At 36.9% G+C, this 21168-nt stretch overlaps 1 protein-coding gene across 3 annotated transcripts in view; it reads left to right on the forward strand.

Annotated features, from left to right (window-relative positions):
- LOC149088174 (voltage-gated inwardly rectifying potassium channel KCNH2-like) overlaps positions 1-21168 on the forward strand; it is a 424575-nt gene that overhangs the window by 346722 nt on the left and 56685 nt on the right. For all 3 annotated transcript variants that reach the window (XM_089245265.1, XM_089245276.1, XM_089245284.1), the window contains one exon: positions 18428-18853. In XM_089245265.1, the coding sequence (XP_089101391.1) occupies positions 18428-18853 (426 nt within the window). The remainder of the gene's footprint in view (positions 1-18427; positions 18854-21168) is intronic.

Below are 21168 nucleotides of genomic sequence, written 5' to 3' on the forward strand. Positions count from 1 at the left end.
GTACACTTGAGGAATGCACAAATCTGAATAAGAAATTCTAATGCAAGCTCAACATTTTAAGATGACCTAATGCTTTTTCCAAATAAATCTGCTGCTCTCGTGTTTCCGCGAGGACTTGGCAATGCTGTACAAACTGTCCCAAATCGTTTGCACAGCAGATATATTTGCAACCGCTAACTTCCAAACAAACTTCCAATTACAAAAAGTTCTTGACTGACGTACAGTTACTTGAAATCTTAAAATTTGTTTCAGGTGTCGTATACGTACAAAAATAGAGAAATTAAAATTTTTCACACAGCCCCCGTGTGCTTAAAAACCCAATCAAGAAGTTGTCCTTTCTCTGTTAAAACCAATAAAAAAGTTCCACGTTTCCAAACGCAATATTCTCTGAGAAATTTGACTTCAAAAATTAGGTCCTCTATGCGCTCAACAGAGAACAAAAATAGAATTATTAAATGTACGTGCTGAAGACTACTTGGACTACTTAGATAGATACTTCAAGACCTGCACCAGCTTCACCAATAGTGCTTAATCCACCAGTGTCAACACATCACAATTATTCCCTTAAGTAAGCAGCGCCAGTAGCAGGAAAATTTACAAATAAGCTGTAAATCGTACACCCTGCACTTTTTATGGGGCTCTGATTTGCGTTCGTGCAGTGTCCTCTATCGGCAACAATTTGAACTAATATTTTTTCTGTACCAAAAAATAAAGATCGTTTATGAGAATAATTTTTTTCGCAACTCACATTCAAATACTACCAGTTATTTCCATTTTTATGCATTTTTAAATTTTTTTTCATTTTTACGAATTTATGGGGCAACCTAGAGAGTGTTTCTCTTCCTCAATTCTCAGAGCTGAGGGAGTGGGAAGCACTATCACCTGCACAAAATTGGAAAAAATTCTTCTTTAAAAGTGTAGCTTTTTGACTGAGACAGATTGAAAGAGAGAGATAGAGAGTTTGTTTATTTCCTCTGCTCGAGTTATAATGCAGATCAGTGAAATTTATAAAACCACAGAGAGGGTTTCAAAATAGATATGACAAGAAGAAAATATTATCAGTATTGACGGTGATAGATGATCCATATAAGAGTGATCGTGATCACAGAGCCCGGATTGTCCCAAGGGGGAGTTTCCAAAACTCTTAGCACGCTGTAGTAGAACTCGAGGTTGTCCTCTCAAAGCATAAATTCCTGATTAATTCAGTTTCCAGACTCCCGAAATAAATTACAATCTTCCGTTATCCAAAAGACTGGAAAATGTCATTACAACGGGACTATTGGATCATTAATTCGCTTATTTCGCTGCACGTCTCCAAACAAGATGTCATTCCATTTTATCGTGTCGCGCGACGAACAATATTTTCCGAATCTAATTAAATTAGATTGAAATTATGGAAACAATTGCTTTTTTTTTCTCCTATGATAGAGATCATAGAAATCTCCAATGATTCTACGGAATAATTGGAGCTGTCGTTAAAATATTCACATCCAAATACATACATTCCGTTCATACTGGAAATTTCTAACTAGCTTGTAATTTTCTATCAGCATATACAGGTGCAAAATACTATATGTCTTTCAATTTTATCATAATTGGGCGGGGCGAGGCCATAAACAAAGACCAAGTGAAAGAAAAGCCATACTAAGAAACTCATTTAGTTTTTCAAAATGTATTCTTCATTAAAATCCCCAAATTTAAATCCATTATTTTTAGCAATTTGAATCCATTTATCAAAGGAATTTATGTTTTCTGGATTTCATGCTGAGGTGAACTCGAAAAAAAAAGTAATCTGGGACTCGAACCCAGCACCACTTGCATTCTGGGCCAGCGTGCTACCATCGACACCCCTGTAACCATGGCCTAGCCTTCCTTATTTCACGTACTGTGGCGTAAGAGAGTATAGGCAGTAATATCCTCTTTTAAACTTCAGCAAATGGCATCCCAGGTGCGACGGTAGATAGAGATAGACGGCTTTTTCTCAGCCCAATGTATCAAAGGTACAGATATTTTCTGAATTTTATGCTGAGGTGAATTTGGAAAGAAAAGTCATCTGGTCCCATTTCTGGCGGAAAATCCAGAAGATATCTATTTTTTTTAGGTGTAAAGGGTATCTTTGGTATCTATTTCTTGATGTATCGAGTAGAGAAAAAGCCGTCTGGGGCTCTATTTTGAAATCCCCTTGGCTTTTTGAAGAAAAAAAAAATTAAATTAAAATCCCAAACATTCAAGTTTTACTGATTTACTTTTATTATGCAAAAAAATTTATAATTATTATTTTTTTCAAATTTACAATTTTTTTATATTTCCCTCACACGGCCGCGGAGCCTCTACAGAGATCACACGGAGCCCAAGTGCTCCGCGGAGCACCGGTTGAGAACCGCTGGTACAAACAATTCATAAACACGGGTTGTCTGTGTAAAGGGAAATCCCCTGGCCTTCCCGCATGTCAGACGAAAATGTGGAGCACATCCGACGGATTTTCGCATTTAGTCCACAGAAATCCACTCGCAGTGGATGAACACATGCTCGCAAAAGTTTGGGATGGATTTCACTACCGTTTAGACATATGCCGTGAATCTCAGGCTGGACAAATTGAGCACCTTTAATTTGGTTTGCAACAAAACTTCATGATTAGCCATGTAATACAGAATTAATCTTAAGTGCGTATGTGTTCAATATTTTTCGTAATATACGCATTTCAAATCGGGTGATTCTTTTTGAAACACCCTGTATTTTCCAATGATATTTCAAAAAATTTGAATTTGTTTAATTTTTTATGAATTATTAAAATGCTGAAAATTTTACTGTATTTAATTTTTTTTAATTTGTTTTCCGTAAAATTTAATATAAAATTTTATTAAATTAATTTTTATTAAATTAATTTAACCATACAAACATATTATCAATTAGGAAAAATGTTTAGGTAATTTGTTTATTTTATGCAGGGCATTCATTGGGGGGTCACGAATACACTCAGAACACACATGCCGTCTTGTGCCGATTCGATAGAAATTCCGTAGAGGATTGTGTACGAGTTGCATGTACGGTTAAGTAATTAATTAGGTTGTTAATACGGTTAGTATAGTAGTTTTAGAGAACAGGAGAGCCAAATAAAAAGGTAGTATTTTTCTATTTCAATAACTAGGGAGTATGCAACAGTCCCTCGCAACAAGAGTGACGTATCTCAGTTCTACACAATTTTTGGATGATTTTTTTTATTGGAAGTACGCCTCTATGATCAACGGTTTGACAGTAAATTCCGGCACGGCAAAGATAATTGAGTATCCGCCCTGTATAATAGTTATGCACCAAACAAGACGTAACTTTATCGCAAATTGTCCATGAACAATGGTTTTCCCTGCATAAGCAATTACTTTCGGAATGCAGTAGAACCTCTCGATAACGGACACAAATGGGACCAAAAATTTTGTCCGCTAACGGAGTGTCCGTTAATGGGGAGGTACGATATACAGTGGGTACCTCGTTTATACGACCTTCACATTAATACGCGTTTGTTTTCGGTCGCAAATGGTTCCTATCTGTAAACGTGATACACCGGTTGTTAATTAAGCATAATCACCAATCGTCTCTATAAAGAAAGTTTGATTAACTTTCACAATATTTATAACTTTCCCTGGAAATTATGCATCACTCCCAAATAAAGTTGGAAATTTTATATGAATATGAAAAAATTTATAACTTTTCTTCTGTTAATGAAATAGATCAATTATTTTTGGCCGCACATGATACGTGCACTATACTTATTTGGAACAAAACTAAATTAAATTAAAAGAAGTGTGAAAAAGTGATAAAAACATTCTCTCATTACAACATCAGCAGTCTTATAATGTTGGCTTTCTTCACATGTATTAACAAACTAGACCAACATCACCATCCGAATCCACCATCCTGGTCTATAGTAATGCTCAGTTATAATTTAGCACTTAATTGAAGTTTTATCACGTTCACCAGAAAGAGATTAGGATTATACATAATCTCCGTTGAATATGATAAATTCTTGGTTTATGATCAAAAATTATTAAATTAGATTTTTTTTTGGGGGGAGATAGAGTTTGCTTGATTTTACTGCCCGCTATCGAGAGTGTCCGATAACTGGGAGTGAAATACATTAAAGCCCTATTCCACGGGACCGGGGGTCAGAAAAGTATCCATTAATGGGAGGTGCCCGTTAACGGGGAGTGTCCGTTGGGGGGGGGGGGGATTCCACTATATCTACTGCCGCTATCTTGATTATTCCATACAATGTTGCTCGTTCTTAGTACAAAGAAGGGATGTCTTAGAAATCGATTTTCGTGGTATAGACATGCAGTGAAGTAAGTACACAGACGTAGTTCAGCAATGAATTCATGTCATAGTCACATAAAAGTCCCTAAGATGATATTAATGCTAGGGGAAGAGTAAAATAGAGAAAAAAAAGATGATGGTGGAATTACAGTGAAACACGTTCGATAATGAAGTGTTTCGAAGACACGATGGATGTAGGTTCCAGGATAGCAGCTTTCAGTGACAGTTGCGAAGAGTGCGTGAGAAAAGATAAAAAGAGAGATATTTCGAAAATGAAAAATTGTCTTGATATATATATATATTTTTTTATATCTATCTATTCCTGTCTTTAAAGGATTTTCTTTGGATGACGATCTTATTCTTACAAAATCTTCGGGATATCTCAAGGTTTTCTCTCTAAGCGCTGGCTTCATCAGGCTAGAAAAAAAAACGAGCTTGAAATAACGTTGAATCTGTGGAAATTTTGGAGCTATGAATATCGGGCAAATTATGGTCGCTCTGTAGGTATGAGATGCGTCACATTGAATTACATGAATATTCAAATGCATAAGTTTCAAAAATTCTGGAACACAGCCAGGAGTTTTGTGTTGGTATAATTCCCGCCGCTTATTAAAATCACTTTTATCCTGACGGTTTTAATTTCATCAAGCGGCTAATTTTTATAACCGGTGAATTAACACTTTAAAATTACATACAGTATATTTCTTAAGGAAACTTCTATAAAGTAAATATGATTTATTTTCTAGTCTGATGAATCAAAACGAGTAGTTTATTGATAATCAATTAATTAAATAATTACAATAGCACAGGCAAATTGTAGTGCATAAAGTGATCTTTTTCAAATATTGCCGGAGAAATCATGCTTAAAATTTTCTTGAAGTCTTAATTCTCGTCTAACTATTTATATAAGTCTGTTTAGCAGTCTGATATTATTTTCTGCATTAATATATCTGACACGATAATATCGCCGAAGTTTGCAGATCCCCTTTACGGTATTTACTTACCCACAATGGTGATGGACCAGGGCTGTGTCCCAGTTTCTTTCGTCCCCCAACTTCGAGGTGCAAATGCGGGCCGATCTCCCCGTTAAAAAGTCTCGCCACATAGAGAACAACAGGCCTACAGAAACATACAATTATTCAATCATTACACTTCACTCATAGTTGGAAAAACTGATGGCAGAGATGACTGCACTGCACATAACAAGCATTAGTAAGAAACACACTTCACGTCATGTTCACCACACGTATAGTGTATACGCAGATGGACGAGGTGCATGTATGGTTTAGTATTAGTAGTTTCTTTTGTCACTTGTCCCAAAAATGTTGAACACTGATTTTTTTTTCCTTGCAAACGAATTACACAAAATTGCACGAATTCTTGATGCCAGAAAAGACACCAGATGAAAATTCATGGAGTTGTAGTTGTTGTTGTGTTTTTCTCAGTATTTGGTAGATGAAATACATAAAAAAAATTATTTTGAATTTCAAAAGCGGCGGCGTTGATTTTGTTAAACAGGAATTTTATAATGGGATTATTTTTCTTGATTTCTTTCCGTCGGTATCGATTTCGTTTTGACAATCTGTTTTTATGTAGCGGCTGATTTTATTATCCGGTGATTTTACTATTACTGTATTACTATCAACAGAAATCGGCAATTGCAAGAAATCGTCATGGTTTTAAAGTTTGTGATCAACTAGAAACCGATTGTCCAGTTTAATTTTACCAGTCCGAGTTATACTCGTAGGTGCGAAACCAGCTAATGATATATAATAAGGGCTGATACTGATAAAAGACGAGGAGATTATACTCATACTTGGGGAATGTAAATAACTTTTTTTTGGCTAAAGTTCTGAATGAGCCCTGGGATATATATAATCTCTTGGAATGAAGATTACCCTATTTAGTCAATAACATACCCCTTAAACTAGGGGTCTTCAACTCATGGCCAGCGGGCCACATATAACCCTATAATCTCTTTGTAGTGGCTCACAAATTAAAAGGCTTAAGTAATTAGTTACAGGATTGATAGATGCCGATAAAAAAAAAACCCTAATGAAAAAGTATATCCAGAATTGATGGAAAAGAAGTAAATTCGAATTTACTTTTAACAATATTTCAGAACTAATTTGAGGAATAATTTCATAGTCATTAAAAGAAATACTTTTAGAATTAATGAGAAAAATTATTATAATCATCAGGGAAAAATAATTTCAGAATTAGTTTAAAAGAAGCAATTTCGAAATTAATCAAGATTAATAATAATAATAATTCATAAAAATTATCTTAGAATAAATAAACTTATCCAATAATATAGGGTCTCTGTTCGTCTCTGAGGCCTGAGCCCTGTTGGACCCACCCGTTAAGACGTCACTGTGTGAATTTAGATAACCACAGTGTACGAGAGACTTGTTGGCCTTCGGGCTTCATGAGAATATACTTTACATATATATATATATATATATATATATATATATAATTTTTTTTTTCAACTTACTGTCCGCAATGTCTAAAAAGTTGAATACTCCTGTCATAAAGAGTGGGTTTACTTGTCTTAGAGCTGTGCATCCACACATCTTACAAAGGGGAAAGGAGCTAGTTTTGTAGGGTGCCACGATAGGGAATTGAGGATTGAGGGTATTGGAAATCTTTTCCAGAAGAATTTTGAGTTACTATAGTTCGAAAAATAGGATTTTGAATTTTCATAAATTGATCAAAATTAACACATGTGCAATTATATTTTCACCCTTTAAGCGGTGTTTAAAATTTCCTTGATCCGCATCATAGCTGACACAATACAAACCACTAAACCTTCTAGAAACTGATACCTATTTTCAAGAATAGTTTTTTTGTCGATTGGGCGTGAGCTGATGAATGCTTCCCCCATCATCGACAATAATAATAATAAAAAACGGAAGAGAAGAATATATCGTTTTCTGTTATTTTTACTATAAGCAATAATCTCCTATACTACCTCGAAGGGAAAGGAAAAACATCCTTCCCCCCCCCTTCCGTTATCAGACTTTGAACAAAAGCCAAAGCGAACCAAGTTAGACGAGATGTCTCGGGATTGTCACTGTATTGGTTAGTAGTACTAATTTTGTATTAAATTTTTGATGGACTCGAGGGACAAGGGCACGATATGGCCCTTTCCCTTTTCGACTCTGCTGAAAGAGACAAATGTACTACATCAAAAAATCTCCGTGCACTTTTAGGAAATATTGAATATCCGATATTGTGATGTGTCTAGTAATTTCTTAGTACTTATCATCACGAAGGTTCCGACAGCTGACTTAAGCAAAGATAAGTTAATTAAAAGAAATTCAACTGCCTCTGCTTGAAATCGAACGCACGTCCTTCCACTATGCTACGAAAGCAACGAACCTCTTTCCTTAGAGGTCGTGTGCGCTGAACGAGGCCGTACATGGACAGTCAGACCTGACTCAAGCCCCAAAATTGTGGACATTGCCTCCAGATGAATGCCAACCGTATGAATAGCGGAGAGTTACGTCACATCTTCGAATAAGTCGCCATCTCGTGACAGTGTCATTATTGTGAGCGCTATGGTTGGAATTAGGTCTGACAGTCCATGTATGTCTGACCATCTGACGGTTCAGCACAACACGAGCTCTAAAGAGAGAGATTCGTTTCCTTTGCAGAGTAGTGGTATAGCGCGCTCATCCACTTATTTAGGGGGGGGGGGGTCGATTCCGCCCAGACGGAGTTAAATTTTCTTTCCTAAATTCACCTTCGCATGAGCCAGCTGTCGAAACCTTCGTATGAATAGCGGAGAGTAACACAACCGCAATCTTTAATTCTTCGTCCATTTCTGATGTTATAAGATAATGATTTTTATTGCCTAAGATGCCCACACTATTTGAGCTGTATCACCGATTGGTTTTAAAAATTTCGAATCATCTCGTGAATTAACCGTATGGTATATATAAATTAAATACCTTTCTTTTTCAATAGCAATGGCTACCCGTTCGTCCAAAACTGGAAAATGGGACTGTTATTCTGCTTCAGGACTCTTTCCTTATCGCTCTACTGAATTTTCAATTATACGGATCAAAGACTATCCTCCATAAGTTAGCAAGTAAAAAAAAAACAAGTTTTCAGTTCAGGGGAAATTAATATTCGCAATAACGTGATATAAAATCAATATTGTATAGCGGTAATGAGCAGAAGCCTTTTTTTACCCAGCAAATGGAGTAGAATTCTCAACTTTATACGTCGACAGAGTCAATATTTGACCCTTTGAGCGGCACAGTATATCAGTATACCATTTTCGAAATTCTATAGAGTTTTTAATGAAGTAGGCTGTTTTTTTCTTCTGATATTCAGATGGTGCAAACTAAGGAAAAGTGTTTCACTGAGAAGCTAACATAAAAGAAAAATGGGAAGATTACTAAAATAAGATGCTTTTCAGGCGGCGAGATATCTCATCAATGCCATTTAAATGATTAAATATGTTTACATGTTACATATGTATTAAGCACACACTGTGTGATTACAGCAAAATATATAACTCGGGAGTTTTCAGTAAAATCCTAAAGGTATTTTCAAAGGAAGAGGAAACTTTCCCCCTGATGTCCCAGGAACGTTCTTGTAATGCTAAAAGTTTTCTTTGAAGATCGCCGATGGGCGAACGCATTATTCACTCAATTAATTTCAGTACTAATGTTTTTGAATGATTTGATTGGAGTTATTTATCTGTTCAAAGGTCTAATTGAGATAAAGTGCTTTGGATTCGTTCCGAGGTCAGAGAATTCCAAGAACAGGGAGGTTCGTTTGGTATGCCCAGGAATTCTTCACGGAAGATCAAAGTACCTCTGAAAATCTAAGTGGTCAGTCATTCCACAAGGGATTTATTGGGTACCTGGGAACGATACCGAGGTTTCATATGTTGGAGATCAATATTATCTTCACGTTTGGTACTTCAAAGGTTCTCTGGATATATGATACTCAGTAATTGATCTGGTAAATCATAAAAGATGTTGGCTGATAGATAGTGACACAGTTCTTTAACCAGTGGGAGATGGGTCAAACATGGGTCAAATCACATTGCGATGGATTCGAAATATTCACCTTGCCCACCATCCCAAAAGTGAAGCGTGAAGATTAAAGCCTCTTTCCTGCAATGTCACAACTGCAATCGATGCTTATGCCTCATAAATGAACTGCCTAAGCTGTTACAGTATTTCAGGACTCTCCCTATTATGTTCATTATGTTCTTCAAATGGTCCTGAGAAAGAAGTCAAGAAATAAAACGTTCGTGGCGATATCTGTTAGCTGAAACTGTAATTAATTGTGCAAACTGGTGTTTGCCGAAGCCCATCAAATGTTCCTTCCGTTCAATTTCTCCATTGCTGTTGCCAAACTATATCATTTCAAAATTTAGTAGTTTTTTCTCAAGTACGTTGTTTATCAGGCACGCACCACTTTTTTTTTAGAAATTTTTTCGAAGGAACGTTTACGAGCTGTGCGATTTAGTAGTCGTTGATTTTAACCACGAGGGCAGTTTTCATTTTGATTTGGTCATACCAATGGGTCATGCAAATTACAAAATCATCTGGAATTGAGTCATGCTACAAACCTCTTTCAATCGGTGTCGCATATTTAGTCGACTACGAGAAACTGCTCATGCGCCTCGTAGAAATGCCTTTGGGAATTGATTTATTTTGGGATTGATACCCACTGACATAAGGCCACATATTATGCACACAACAGACAACATGCACGAATTCGTTAGAAATTACCGGGAATTTCTAACGAATTCATGCATGTTGTCTGTTGTATGTCCCAATCACGGTTCCTTTGGCCTCATCGATCATCGGCGGGAGCCCCGAATAGTCTGGACAAGAATCACATCAAAGCACTAAGCGGGCACAAATCACTAAACCAACACCTTGCATTGCCACTGGTTGCCACGACGCTCAGTTTGAGAAGCACTAGTGTAACCTATTTATACTGCCTGAGTTATGCGTGTTTCGTACTTAAGACGTACGGCCATCTGTCTCCTATATTAGAAGTGAAAGTATCAAATGTAAGAATTTTAATGTATATGTAGGTATTGGTTTGATGATCTGCCTGGTCTCTGTGGAGAGAGGTGTTTAGCCTGCAGGAGCCTGTGACATAAGCCGTCTCTTACGTAAAACACAAAATCGTTTTTGATTGGTCTCTGGGATTTTGACTCAGCATAGCATTCTAACTTGTAGACTTGACACAAAAGTTTGGGGTCGATATTGTGTGGTACACCTACTCTGAAAAACAAAAACAAAGATCAAATTTCAAGAGGCGACGGTTCTTAATAGAACAATCATTTTCGATCACGATATGCATGATCACATAAATGAAACGCAAATGCCCTAAAGGGAGCAGCTGGCACCCTTTCGGTAAAGATGAAAGTGCCCTCTAGCACAGGAAAGAAACCTTTTTGCAAGTGACGGACTGATGAAAGTAATCGATAATTTTCACGGAAATGGCAAAAATTGCTGTAATGATTTCTGGAAAGGCCAAAGCTGAATAAATGGAAGAAATCGCTCCAGGACCGAAAAAACTAAATGAATAAGAGAAATAATTTGCGGGCCGGCAGAAAAAGCATACCGTAACTAGGACAAATAATTCACGCCCCTGCAAAAAATGCATACTGAATAGGAAAAATAATTTGATTAAGATCGTTGCGAAAAATAAATTAAAATGGTAGAAATGGTTTGCAGACAGGCAATTAAGTAAACTGGAAAAAAATCCTCGGCCCCCCTCTTGCCCCCCCCCCCCCGGCTTTCGAAAATACACTAAAAATGGTATATATATATATATATATATATACATACACTGAGTACATGTGTTTTGCCCCCTCCCCCCTAAAAAAAGTTGAAATGACGGCCCTATGAGAAATACTTCGCAGACCTTTTGATGGATGGCTAAGGGCTAAAACAGAAATAAAAACCAATATACCAAGACCTCTCCATGTATATAAAATTGACTTTTTTCTTGCGTGCGTGCCAAATTTTGCATACATACCAAACGGGACCCGACTTGAACAATATGCTGCTTTAAAAGTTTTAAAAGTTCGTAGGAGCTGGGGGGCAAATGCCCGAAGTGGTCTAGAAACTAAAGTGGTCCGAACTAAAATCCCGAATTGGTCAGGCAACAGGGGTTTTTCGGCCTCAACAATCACTTTATCACTTCCGGAATGTTTACTTTGATTACCGTGGTTCCCAAGAGAATGCGTTTCAGACATGTAGATGCCTTTATAAGGGTTTGTCACTTTTCAATCTCCTCAGTAATTGAAGAAAACCTAGACAGCGCCGCGTATCATAGCTAGTGGTATAATATTTATCAAATCCTAAATTATTTGGAATCTTTACGTATCGGGTAAAATATTTTGTGGGGCCAACGTTTGATGAACACCGGCCTTTCATTTCCAGCCATAAGTAAAAAAAAAGTTATCACGTTTTAAAGTTAGTCTTTTCATAACACCCTGTACATACATTTATTTTACCGTATATTTCCTTCATTCTATTATCTTATTCCACGGACACACCTCGTTAAAACCTTTGATTGATCTCATGAATAAGTAAGTAAAAATCGGTATAACATCAATTTCAGAAAAGAATGTTAATACATGCCCAATGTGCCCCGAAGCGACATCAAAATGGCGTTGATATTAATTTTCGTACTGAATAAATTATAAGCGGGAATTCTCTGGCAGTAGATTTCTCTCTTTCTCCTCGAATAACGCGGAGGATTCTCATTAAGGGAGAGGGAAAAAAAAGACAAAGTAATTTAATCGGGACTGTCTCTCCTGCACTCTTTACTTTTATGTCTGACGGAATAATTGCCTGAAGAGAAAGAGAATAATTTAAATACGTTCTTTTAAAGGGGGAAAAAGAATAAGAAATAAAGCTTAAATGAAGCTTTCAATATTTTTATAAGACGGTTTCGTTATCTAATTGTTTACCGAGGAGAATATATTTTACTTTACTTCCGTACAAACTGTTGTTAGAAGGAATTATTATGGAACTGGACCGTGTTTTTCATCGATTTTGTGTGTTTAAGTGCTTATATATGTCTTCCCAATTAGAAATGATAACTTTGATGGATATTTTGCTGAATGAAATGTGCGAAGTGTGTCGGGGTATTACTAGCTGTGATATACAGTGAAACTGGTTATAACGACAGTAACCATGTTTAATGCGAATGATTTTTATTTCGAGTTGATTCTCAACGAGATTATTGTTAATGAACTTATAACGTCGATGAAAGCGCAAAGACATTGGCACATGACGTTCTCGTAAAAGTACGTCTACATATGTTTTTGCTTTGGGGCCGTTCAAGTATTACGTCATCATCGATGGGGGGGGGGGGGGGGGGTGTTTCCGATTTGCTGACTTTTGATGACAAGGGGGGGGAGGAGGGTTGGATAATGCTTACGTCATCAACCACCCTTTATGAAAATATGAGTTAGGATTCAGAGGGGCAGAGCTGATCACGAATTTTTGCTGACAGGGGGGGGGGGGGGGTCAGCGTTTTGCTGACTTTTGCTGACAAGAGCGGGGGTCAAAAATGGCTAAAAATTTGCTTACGTAATACTTGAACGGCCCCTTTGACCCTGAGGTAATAAATAGATACACCGGAATTCTGCGTTTCTTCCTTCTTTTTTTTTTTTTGCCCGAGCTGCGATCGCCACGCCACAGCCTTCCTCCATGAAAGATACACAAGTCTGATATACTGACCGTCGGTGGGTCAGTAAGTTTGACATTCGTTTAATCCGCGTTGGCTCGCTCGGAATATTTCTTGGCATCCATACACATTCATGGGTAGTTTCAGAAAACCATTGGAGGGGGCAACGCATAGCAGGTGGATTTAGACGAGCCTAAAAAAAATATATGTCTTCATATACTTACTCGCTTTGACAGCGAGGTAATAAATAAATACACCCGACTATTCATTGCTTCTTTTTTTTCTTATTTCTTTTCCCACCCGTGCATAAACCGTTTGCGATCGCAATGCCATAGCTTTCTCTACACAAAATCGAAGAAGTGCAACGTGTCTTTGATGTACCGACCGTCGAGATATCGTCACAAGTGTAACTTATAACTTACAAACATTCGCTTTTCGTCTCATTAATCTTTGCAACATGACATCGCATTCATAAACGAGAGCTCAGCTAATCACTGAAGGGCAACGCATAGCGCGAGTGTGAAGACGTACTTTCAATAAATTCCTGTCATTGTAACCCCCAATATTTAGACAATATTTGTCCGTTGCTTTATTGATTATACGCCAATTTATGATCCTAATTTATCGTATTTTTCTCGATCAAGTATGTTCACTTTTAACCCCCTTCGCTTTCAAGCTTTTCGCAACAAATTTGGATTATTTCATTACTATTTGGATTATTTAATTCGGATGCTCTTTATTTGAAGAGTCGGTGATAAATCCGGTGACATTGTCCTAACCTGACCGCACGTTATAAAAAGGAGGAAGAAGGGGAAAGAAAAAAAATAGAATAAGAAGAAAAGAAAAACAGTAGTAGATTTCTCTTTTCACCATCACCTTACGTGTTATCTTTCGCTCCTGTATGTATATAGTAGAAAGATACATTATATGTGGGCGTAAAAAATCACTAACAAAAGCATAGAAAAATCAAGGAACAAAAGAAACACCCCCGGCTCATAGGGTTACAATAAAGTTTCGTGATGTAAGGAGAGAGGAAACAAAACACGGAAAACTGGATTAAATTTATTCGACTGGCGTTTGGACGGAATCGTGATTGTGAAAGAGTTAATCATAATGGAATAACGAGAAATTGTGCACAATATTTGATTGCATTTGATAATATTTTTCTTCAAAAAAAAGATCTTGAAGCCGTCAATCATTTTGTTATAACCGAGTTTGTCTGTTTATAAACTTTTTTCATGAGCATAATGAAAGGAAAAAAATTACGAACTTAATGAAAATATTAAAACGTTTTACGATACAATACTTTTAGGCCACCTACTAGTTTACGCCCAAAAGTTAACAGGGACCGTAGGCTGAAGAGCGTTTCCAAATACAGATGCAATACCCCCTTCTACGACCACTTTCTCTTACTTCACCAATAATTTTTTATGTACCATATATACCAGTTATATTGGTGGATAAGTGTCACATTGAGGCGCTCCCGGGTAGATAGCAACAGCTGTCTCAACACTATCCTCAACAAAAGAGGCGTCTCTTGAAATGTGATATGCAATTCTTTATTATCAATCTACCCTTTCGGAAATGAACAATGTTATAGCGATCCCTTCACCACTTGAAGATTCACTATCGATGGCGCAACTAGGGAAGGGTGCGCTAAAATGGGTAATTGACTCGGGTATTGGAGTGCATTTTTATTTCTAGTCGCGGCTTTGTAAGCTTTGTTGACGGTTAACGGAAAGATTTTCACCGCCAGCTATTCATTTGCTGACGAGCATCATAATAAAGGAAACTTCATTGAATGAAATATTCATCGATATGATACAATATGGATTACTGAATAGGTACCTACGATCAGCTGCAATAGAATAATTTGAATCAATTCTTGTTCCACACTTGGTAAAGTATCGGAAATTTGACGCAGTTTTCGATAAATTCTTGTCGGTGAATTATTAAACATTTCATGAATTTTTCCTCTCTTTAGATTTTCCACTAGATACACCTATCATTAAATAAGACAATTCGAAATTGAAAGAATCTACTTTAAATAAAAGTCAATTGAATTCGGTTTTTTTCTCGAAATGTACATTTATGTGCTTGAATGTCATCAAAATATACTCTACGAGTACATTCTGAACACAACATTAAAAAAATAAAATAAAATAAAATAATGTTTTCGCTAGTTGACAAAAAAATTAATATTAATATAATAAGCATTTAAATCTCAAAGTGAACTATAATTATTATTCCTGGATGAGACCAAAAGCAATTGCGATAAAAAAAAATTGGAAAATGCATTCACGAAAATTTTATTATAATTCTTTTTCATAAACAGCACTTTATTTTATAAGAGTTCAACGAAAATAAACTAAGAAAAATTACCATTTCAATCTTTTCTACCAACTGTACAATGACATGGGTCAATTGTAAGCTCCTTTGAAAGCTGAAAATTTCCGCATAGCCCGTGGTAGTGGATCACATTCCTCGTAAAGAGAGCAAGCGACATAATTTTCAAAGAACGCTTCAAACCAATATGCATAGCTCTTGGTTCAGAATCATATTATTCGTGAAAGAACGCATTCGTATAACAATCATATCATTCGAAGCCAGATTTCTCTCTCGAGTCTGAAGTCTCCGCATAGCTCGTGATGCCCGATCTCGGAATGTGGGGAGAATTTTCGAAGCTCCTTGTTCAAAGCCTAAAAATCTGTGGTCGGCTGAAGTTGGTTTTCTGTGGTTCCCAACTTCGAGGCACCAATGCGAGCTGTTCCCCTCCCCTCCTTTAAAAATTCTCCCCACAGAGAGCAACAGGCCCATAAGTATTACATTCAACCATAAATATTAATATTCAACCGTAATGTTCTATAGTGTTCTTAATATAAATCTTCTAATGTTCTTAATATAAATCTTCTAATGTTCTTAATATAAATCTTCTAATGTTCTTAATATAAATCTTCTAATGTTCTTAATATAAATCTTCTAATGTTCTTAATATAAATCTTCTAATGTTCTTAATATAAATCTTCTTCTAATGTTCTTAATATAAATCTTCTTCTAATGTTCTTAATATAAATCTTCTTCTAATGTTCTTAATATAAATCTTCTTCTAATGTTCTTAATATAAATACAAATACAAATACAACGCCACAACAGGTAAATTGCCCAACGAGGTGGCTGACTTAAGAACATCATGGATCCCCGAGCCATTTTTTGGAGGCCGTACCTACTACTGCTAAACCACACATGCACCCCGCCCACACCCCCCCCCCCCCGCTGAACCCCCAAGCACGGCTAGACCTGGTCTTGCTCTTCCCCTTTACTTTTCCTCCTTTTCCACGTCCAGACATGTTTAATTTTTCCTTAAAAAAAAAGAATAATGTTCTTCTAATGTTCTTATCTTCTAATGTTCTTTATATAGATGGACACTTTATATAGATAGACAGTTAGGTACACACACTTACACTTCCGGCACAACTCCCTAGGTAGTAAATTGCCCGTGGCGATAGACCTGAGTTGTACTCGGTTACAAAGAATGTAAGAAAGCTTAAAAATCTGTGCATAGCGTTTGGTGAGAAACCACGATGTTCGTAAAAGAGTTTAAGCTGGCAATGCACATTCGTGTAGACTCTTGAATAAATAAATGATAATGAAAATGTGGTTCAACTGGAAGATGTTTGGAAACCTTGGCACAAAGTTTTACCATTTTGGTCACATGTTTGCAAAAAAAAAAAAATTCGTACGTGCACTAAAATTTGCATTTGGAAACATCCTCTGGTGGTAAATGTGATGTGCGGACTTATTTATTTTGTTCCCAATTTCTATTCTCGTTAAGGCATTTTCCAACATTCGTAGACATTTCAAAAAAAAATGTAGTAGCTTTCTGATGGATAATTACAGCTGTATACAGCTCAAAACATGAGGGAATTTCCGTTATGTGCACCCTGTAAATTTCACTAAAAATACATGAAGCAATGTCCAACGAAGCCTTGGTTGGAGGAAAAACCTCTAAATACATAATATCATTTGATAAAGCAGTTAAGAAGAAGCTAAAGTGAGGCTATTTCAGATTTTTCCATGGCTATTAATCCTCATATCCTTCCTATTATTTTTTATTTATTTTTTCTTCAGCCTCTAGAGATCGCCACGTAACACTTTCCTTCACTGAAAAAGCTGGTGGGGAAAAAAAAAACCGTTTCTCGTTGGGAATCGGTCCAATTCCCCACTTTTATTGAACTTGTTTCTTTTCTATTAAATTACTCATGTTCAAATGGACTTCTGGGGTTGATTTAGCGTGTTTTGCAGGACCTTAACGCTCTTCGTCCCTTATTATTATTTTTTTTCCCCGCTTCCATCACTGAATGAACATTGTTCATCTGATTTATGGGAAATTCTTTCGGATACATTTTTCTTCTCTTGTAGTATTTTATGAGGAATGATATGTCTGATGATGAAGAAGCCACAATATACTTACTCAATGGCCATAAAATGACTTTACTTATAAGAGCTGTTGTAATAAGAAATAGCATCCACTTGAATAGAAATGGATTGGATCCATAAAGTATATCTAGTAAGATTCACTTATGTGTCTAATGCGAGATCACTAGCTTCTAACGAATTGCGTGGTCATTGGATATTATTTACATTTTTTTTCTTTCAGGTTATGGTACTCAGAGATATATATATTGGCATTGATATAAATGACACTTGAATTTTTATGGTATTATTTTGAATTGTAAATAAAGTATCGGATGTTTCGGAAAGGAACCTCCCATGTTTAAAAACGGCATTATTGGAAAAGGTGACGGATGGAAAGACGGAACAAGTAGTAGGTGTAATTGGCGCTTGCCCGGAATTTTAAATGCACCGGTTTGCAAAATCAGTTACAACTGATGGACCTAACTAATAGGTGGCACCACGATTGGATTCTTATATGTGAAGAGGCATTTTAAGGCTTCTGTTTACAGTGAGAGTCCCGAATCTGTCTATCGGCTTGAACAGTTCGTGAACAATCGAGTCATACTCGTATATTGCAGTAAGCGACGTTGCACAAGGTGGCCTTAAATTCCATTTTTTTTTTTAATGTATCATAATACCATTGCTAGGTAAAACATCCAATTTTGAATCTGTCGCAATTTATTTTAGCCCGTGTTTGCAAAATACGATTTCTCCCATGTTTAAAGAACATTGCACCGAGACTATTTTGCCCTCCATCGGTCGAAGTTGTTACTAATTTTACGAACCGGTGTATTCGCACAGGCCTGTTCATTCTTTCTATCTATCATTATTCAAAAGTTGTCATTTGAAAGCTAGGAAGTATTTCATGCAATACCCTGCATGTGTGCCTCAATGAGATACATAAAATTTATTGGTGTTTGAAATTGTAAAATATGCGACAAATCCACACCATTTGACTTTTCAATTTTCCTCTCACCAGGTGCTGTCCCTAGGAGCCGATGTCCTTCCCGAATACAAGCTGCAGAAGCCAAGAGTCCACAAATGGACCATCCTCCATTACTCGCCTTTCAAAGCGGTGTGGGACTGGATCATTCTCTTGCTGGTCATCTACACAGCGATATTCACTCCTTACGTCGCCGCGTTTCTTCTCAACGAGCAGAGGTTAGAAGGTGCTCGGAAACCGAAATATGGCGACGACCCCATCGTGATAATAGACCTCATAGTGGACGTTATGTTCATAATAGACATCCTTATCAATTTTAGGACAACTTACGTTAACTCTAATGATGAGGTGGTAAGCCATCCCGGCAAGATCGCCGTCCATTATTTCCGCGGGTGGTTCATCATCGACGTCGTTGCAGCCATCCCCTTTGATTTACTGCTCGTCGGCAAGGACTCAGATGAGGTAAGGACTCTTTTCTATTCAACAGTTCAGCAGTAATATAACTATCCTTGAAACCTCACATTGACTATCCCGGTAACGCAGACATTACTCACTGATCCTTGATGTGATCAGTGCGAAGTATCAAGGTAATTAGTCTGTAATGCCTGCATTACTGTTAACGACAGAAGGAGAGTGACTCCAGGGAATTCACAATAATTGATCGAAACTCCATATCGTTACTCAGTATTCTTAACCATGTGAATGTTAGCAATGCATTAACGCTTACCCTTTGAAGGTCGGTGGAACAGCATGTGTCCCACCTGTTTTCATGCTTTTCTATGGGTTTTGGGAAAAAATATCAGCCCTTCAAGGGGTTCGAGATATGCACTGTCTTGCTGTTCCATTGATAGGATTTAATTGTAGTATTAGGAAAATAAGTGAATACAGGGTATCCCAAAACTCCGCTTAATGGTGAGGTAGACAATTTTTACAATGGAACCTAGTGTTACAAATGACTTCCCTTTACCTCAGAGAATTTAAGCCATCGGCACTGAAGAAAAATTTCTCTTACAACATAAATATCGTTAGAGAGGACAAGAGTTGATATTTTTTCCCGACTTGTGAAGGAAGTTCGCTTTCTTGCACCATGTATGAAGTTTATCCTCAGTAATGAAAGCAAGGTTGCCGTATTTTGACGTAAATGAACTTGAATGATGATTTTCTGAACTTGAATGATGAACATGTCCCCCGAATACATGGGTCACAATTCTAGATTCCAAGAAGCAAAATTGTTTGTCTTGATGCGTTTCCCTTCCATTTCCTATATGTTAACTATAGTTCCATTTTTCAAATGTATTTCTGCTAGTTCAATTGTACATTGTCTTTTTTTGCCAATCCCCATCACTTTTTAGACAATAAGCGCGCTAAAATATAAAGAAATACCTCGGGGTTACTATACTGGAGTGGCGAGAAGAATAGCACACCAAGTCTCCAGTCAACCGATTCTCGTCGCCATTACTCAAATATCCTGATCTGAATGGCGCCATGAAATTGCACATGTTGGATCAAATATATACACTAAGATTCCTAGTTTATAGGCAACATTAGTATCCGTGTAGGAGGAGGGTCATATTATCTCTCTCACACCCTTCCCCTCATTTTCACGGTAGAGTTCTGGCATATCCTATATCAGGGCGGGACAAATCTCATGCTGCCCCTGGTCGGTATGGAGACAAAAAAAAATGGCATTACCGTTCGCTTAACATTTTCTTTATGCAGTTACTAAATCACAGGCTGAGAGCAGCACAAAATGTTTGGAATTTATAGCAGCATATCTGTTAACATGAAAGAGGGTCACTATGCTTTGAAAAAAATCAGAAGAAGCACTATTTTGGACCTGTATCTGCGGGTAAAAATTTTATTAGCGCCTAAAAAATTGTTCTGGGATTTGGATTTTTTGTGATTTGTCCAAGCCTGCCTTATGTAATAGGCATATGACGAAATCAATTCATCCTTGTATAGATATATATAAATGACATACCATTTATCAATTTTGTTTCAACAGGAGGTGAGTGTGTATCATGTTTATTTATACTCGAACGCTCCCTACTAAAATTTCCCTACAGGAAAATATTTTCTTGAACGGGAATGGGAATGATGGAACATTAAATTGCCTATCCATTGAAAATATAAACGGGACTTACAATAGAAGTTAACGTTTTCCGGTTAATTTCCCTTTAACAACAACAAAAAAATCCAACTCTAGCCAAGGATTAAATATTCAAAACATCAGAAACGAGTTTCGTTGGAATTTGGAGTTGAAAAATGTTACGAGAAGCGTGTTCGTTAGAAGAGTTAACTTTTTCCACGCGATAACTTAACGAGTTGTTGGTTAACCTTATATATTCAGACACTCCTGTTTCAACAAAACAAAACTTTTGCTTTCATTCCCGCAGCGGAATATTCTATCCGCAATGGAGGAAACAAAGAAAAAGTCGGTTTTCCCCATAAAATAAGACTATTTTGTAACCATCAATAGAATTCAAGAATGATATACACTCAGTGGCCAAAAACTTAGGAACACCTCTCACTCAAACTTTGACTCGTCCGTACAGCGCTGACGTAATGAACCGGATTTGCTGATAAAAAGCTTTCTCGTGGTCAGAAGAACCCCCGCTAACGTTGCAATTCGCCTGTTCATGTGGAAAACAAGAGATTTTGGTGACTTTGATCGTGGCATTATCTTAACTTGGCTTCTCTCATAAAACAGTATCTCGGGTCTACAAAGAATGGCAGTTAAGACAAAAAACTTTTAGCGAAATAGTGGGCGGAAATCG

This window comes from Pholcus phalangioides, unplaced genomic scaffold (assembly GCF_987345545.1).
Source record: "Pholcus phalangioides strain wild (caught in Gottingen) unplaced genomic scaffold, Ppha-v1.0 ptg000003l_1, whole genome shotgun sequence".
Classification (NCBI taxonomy): Eukaryota; Metazoa; Arthropoda; class Arachnida; order Araneae; family Pholcidae; genus Pholcus; species Pholcus phalangioides.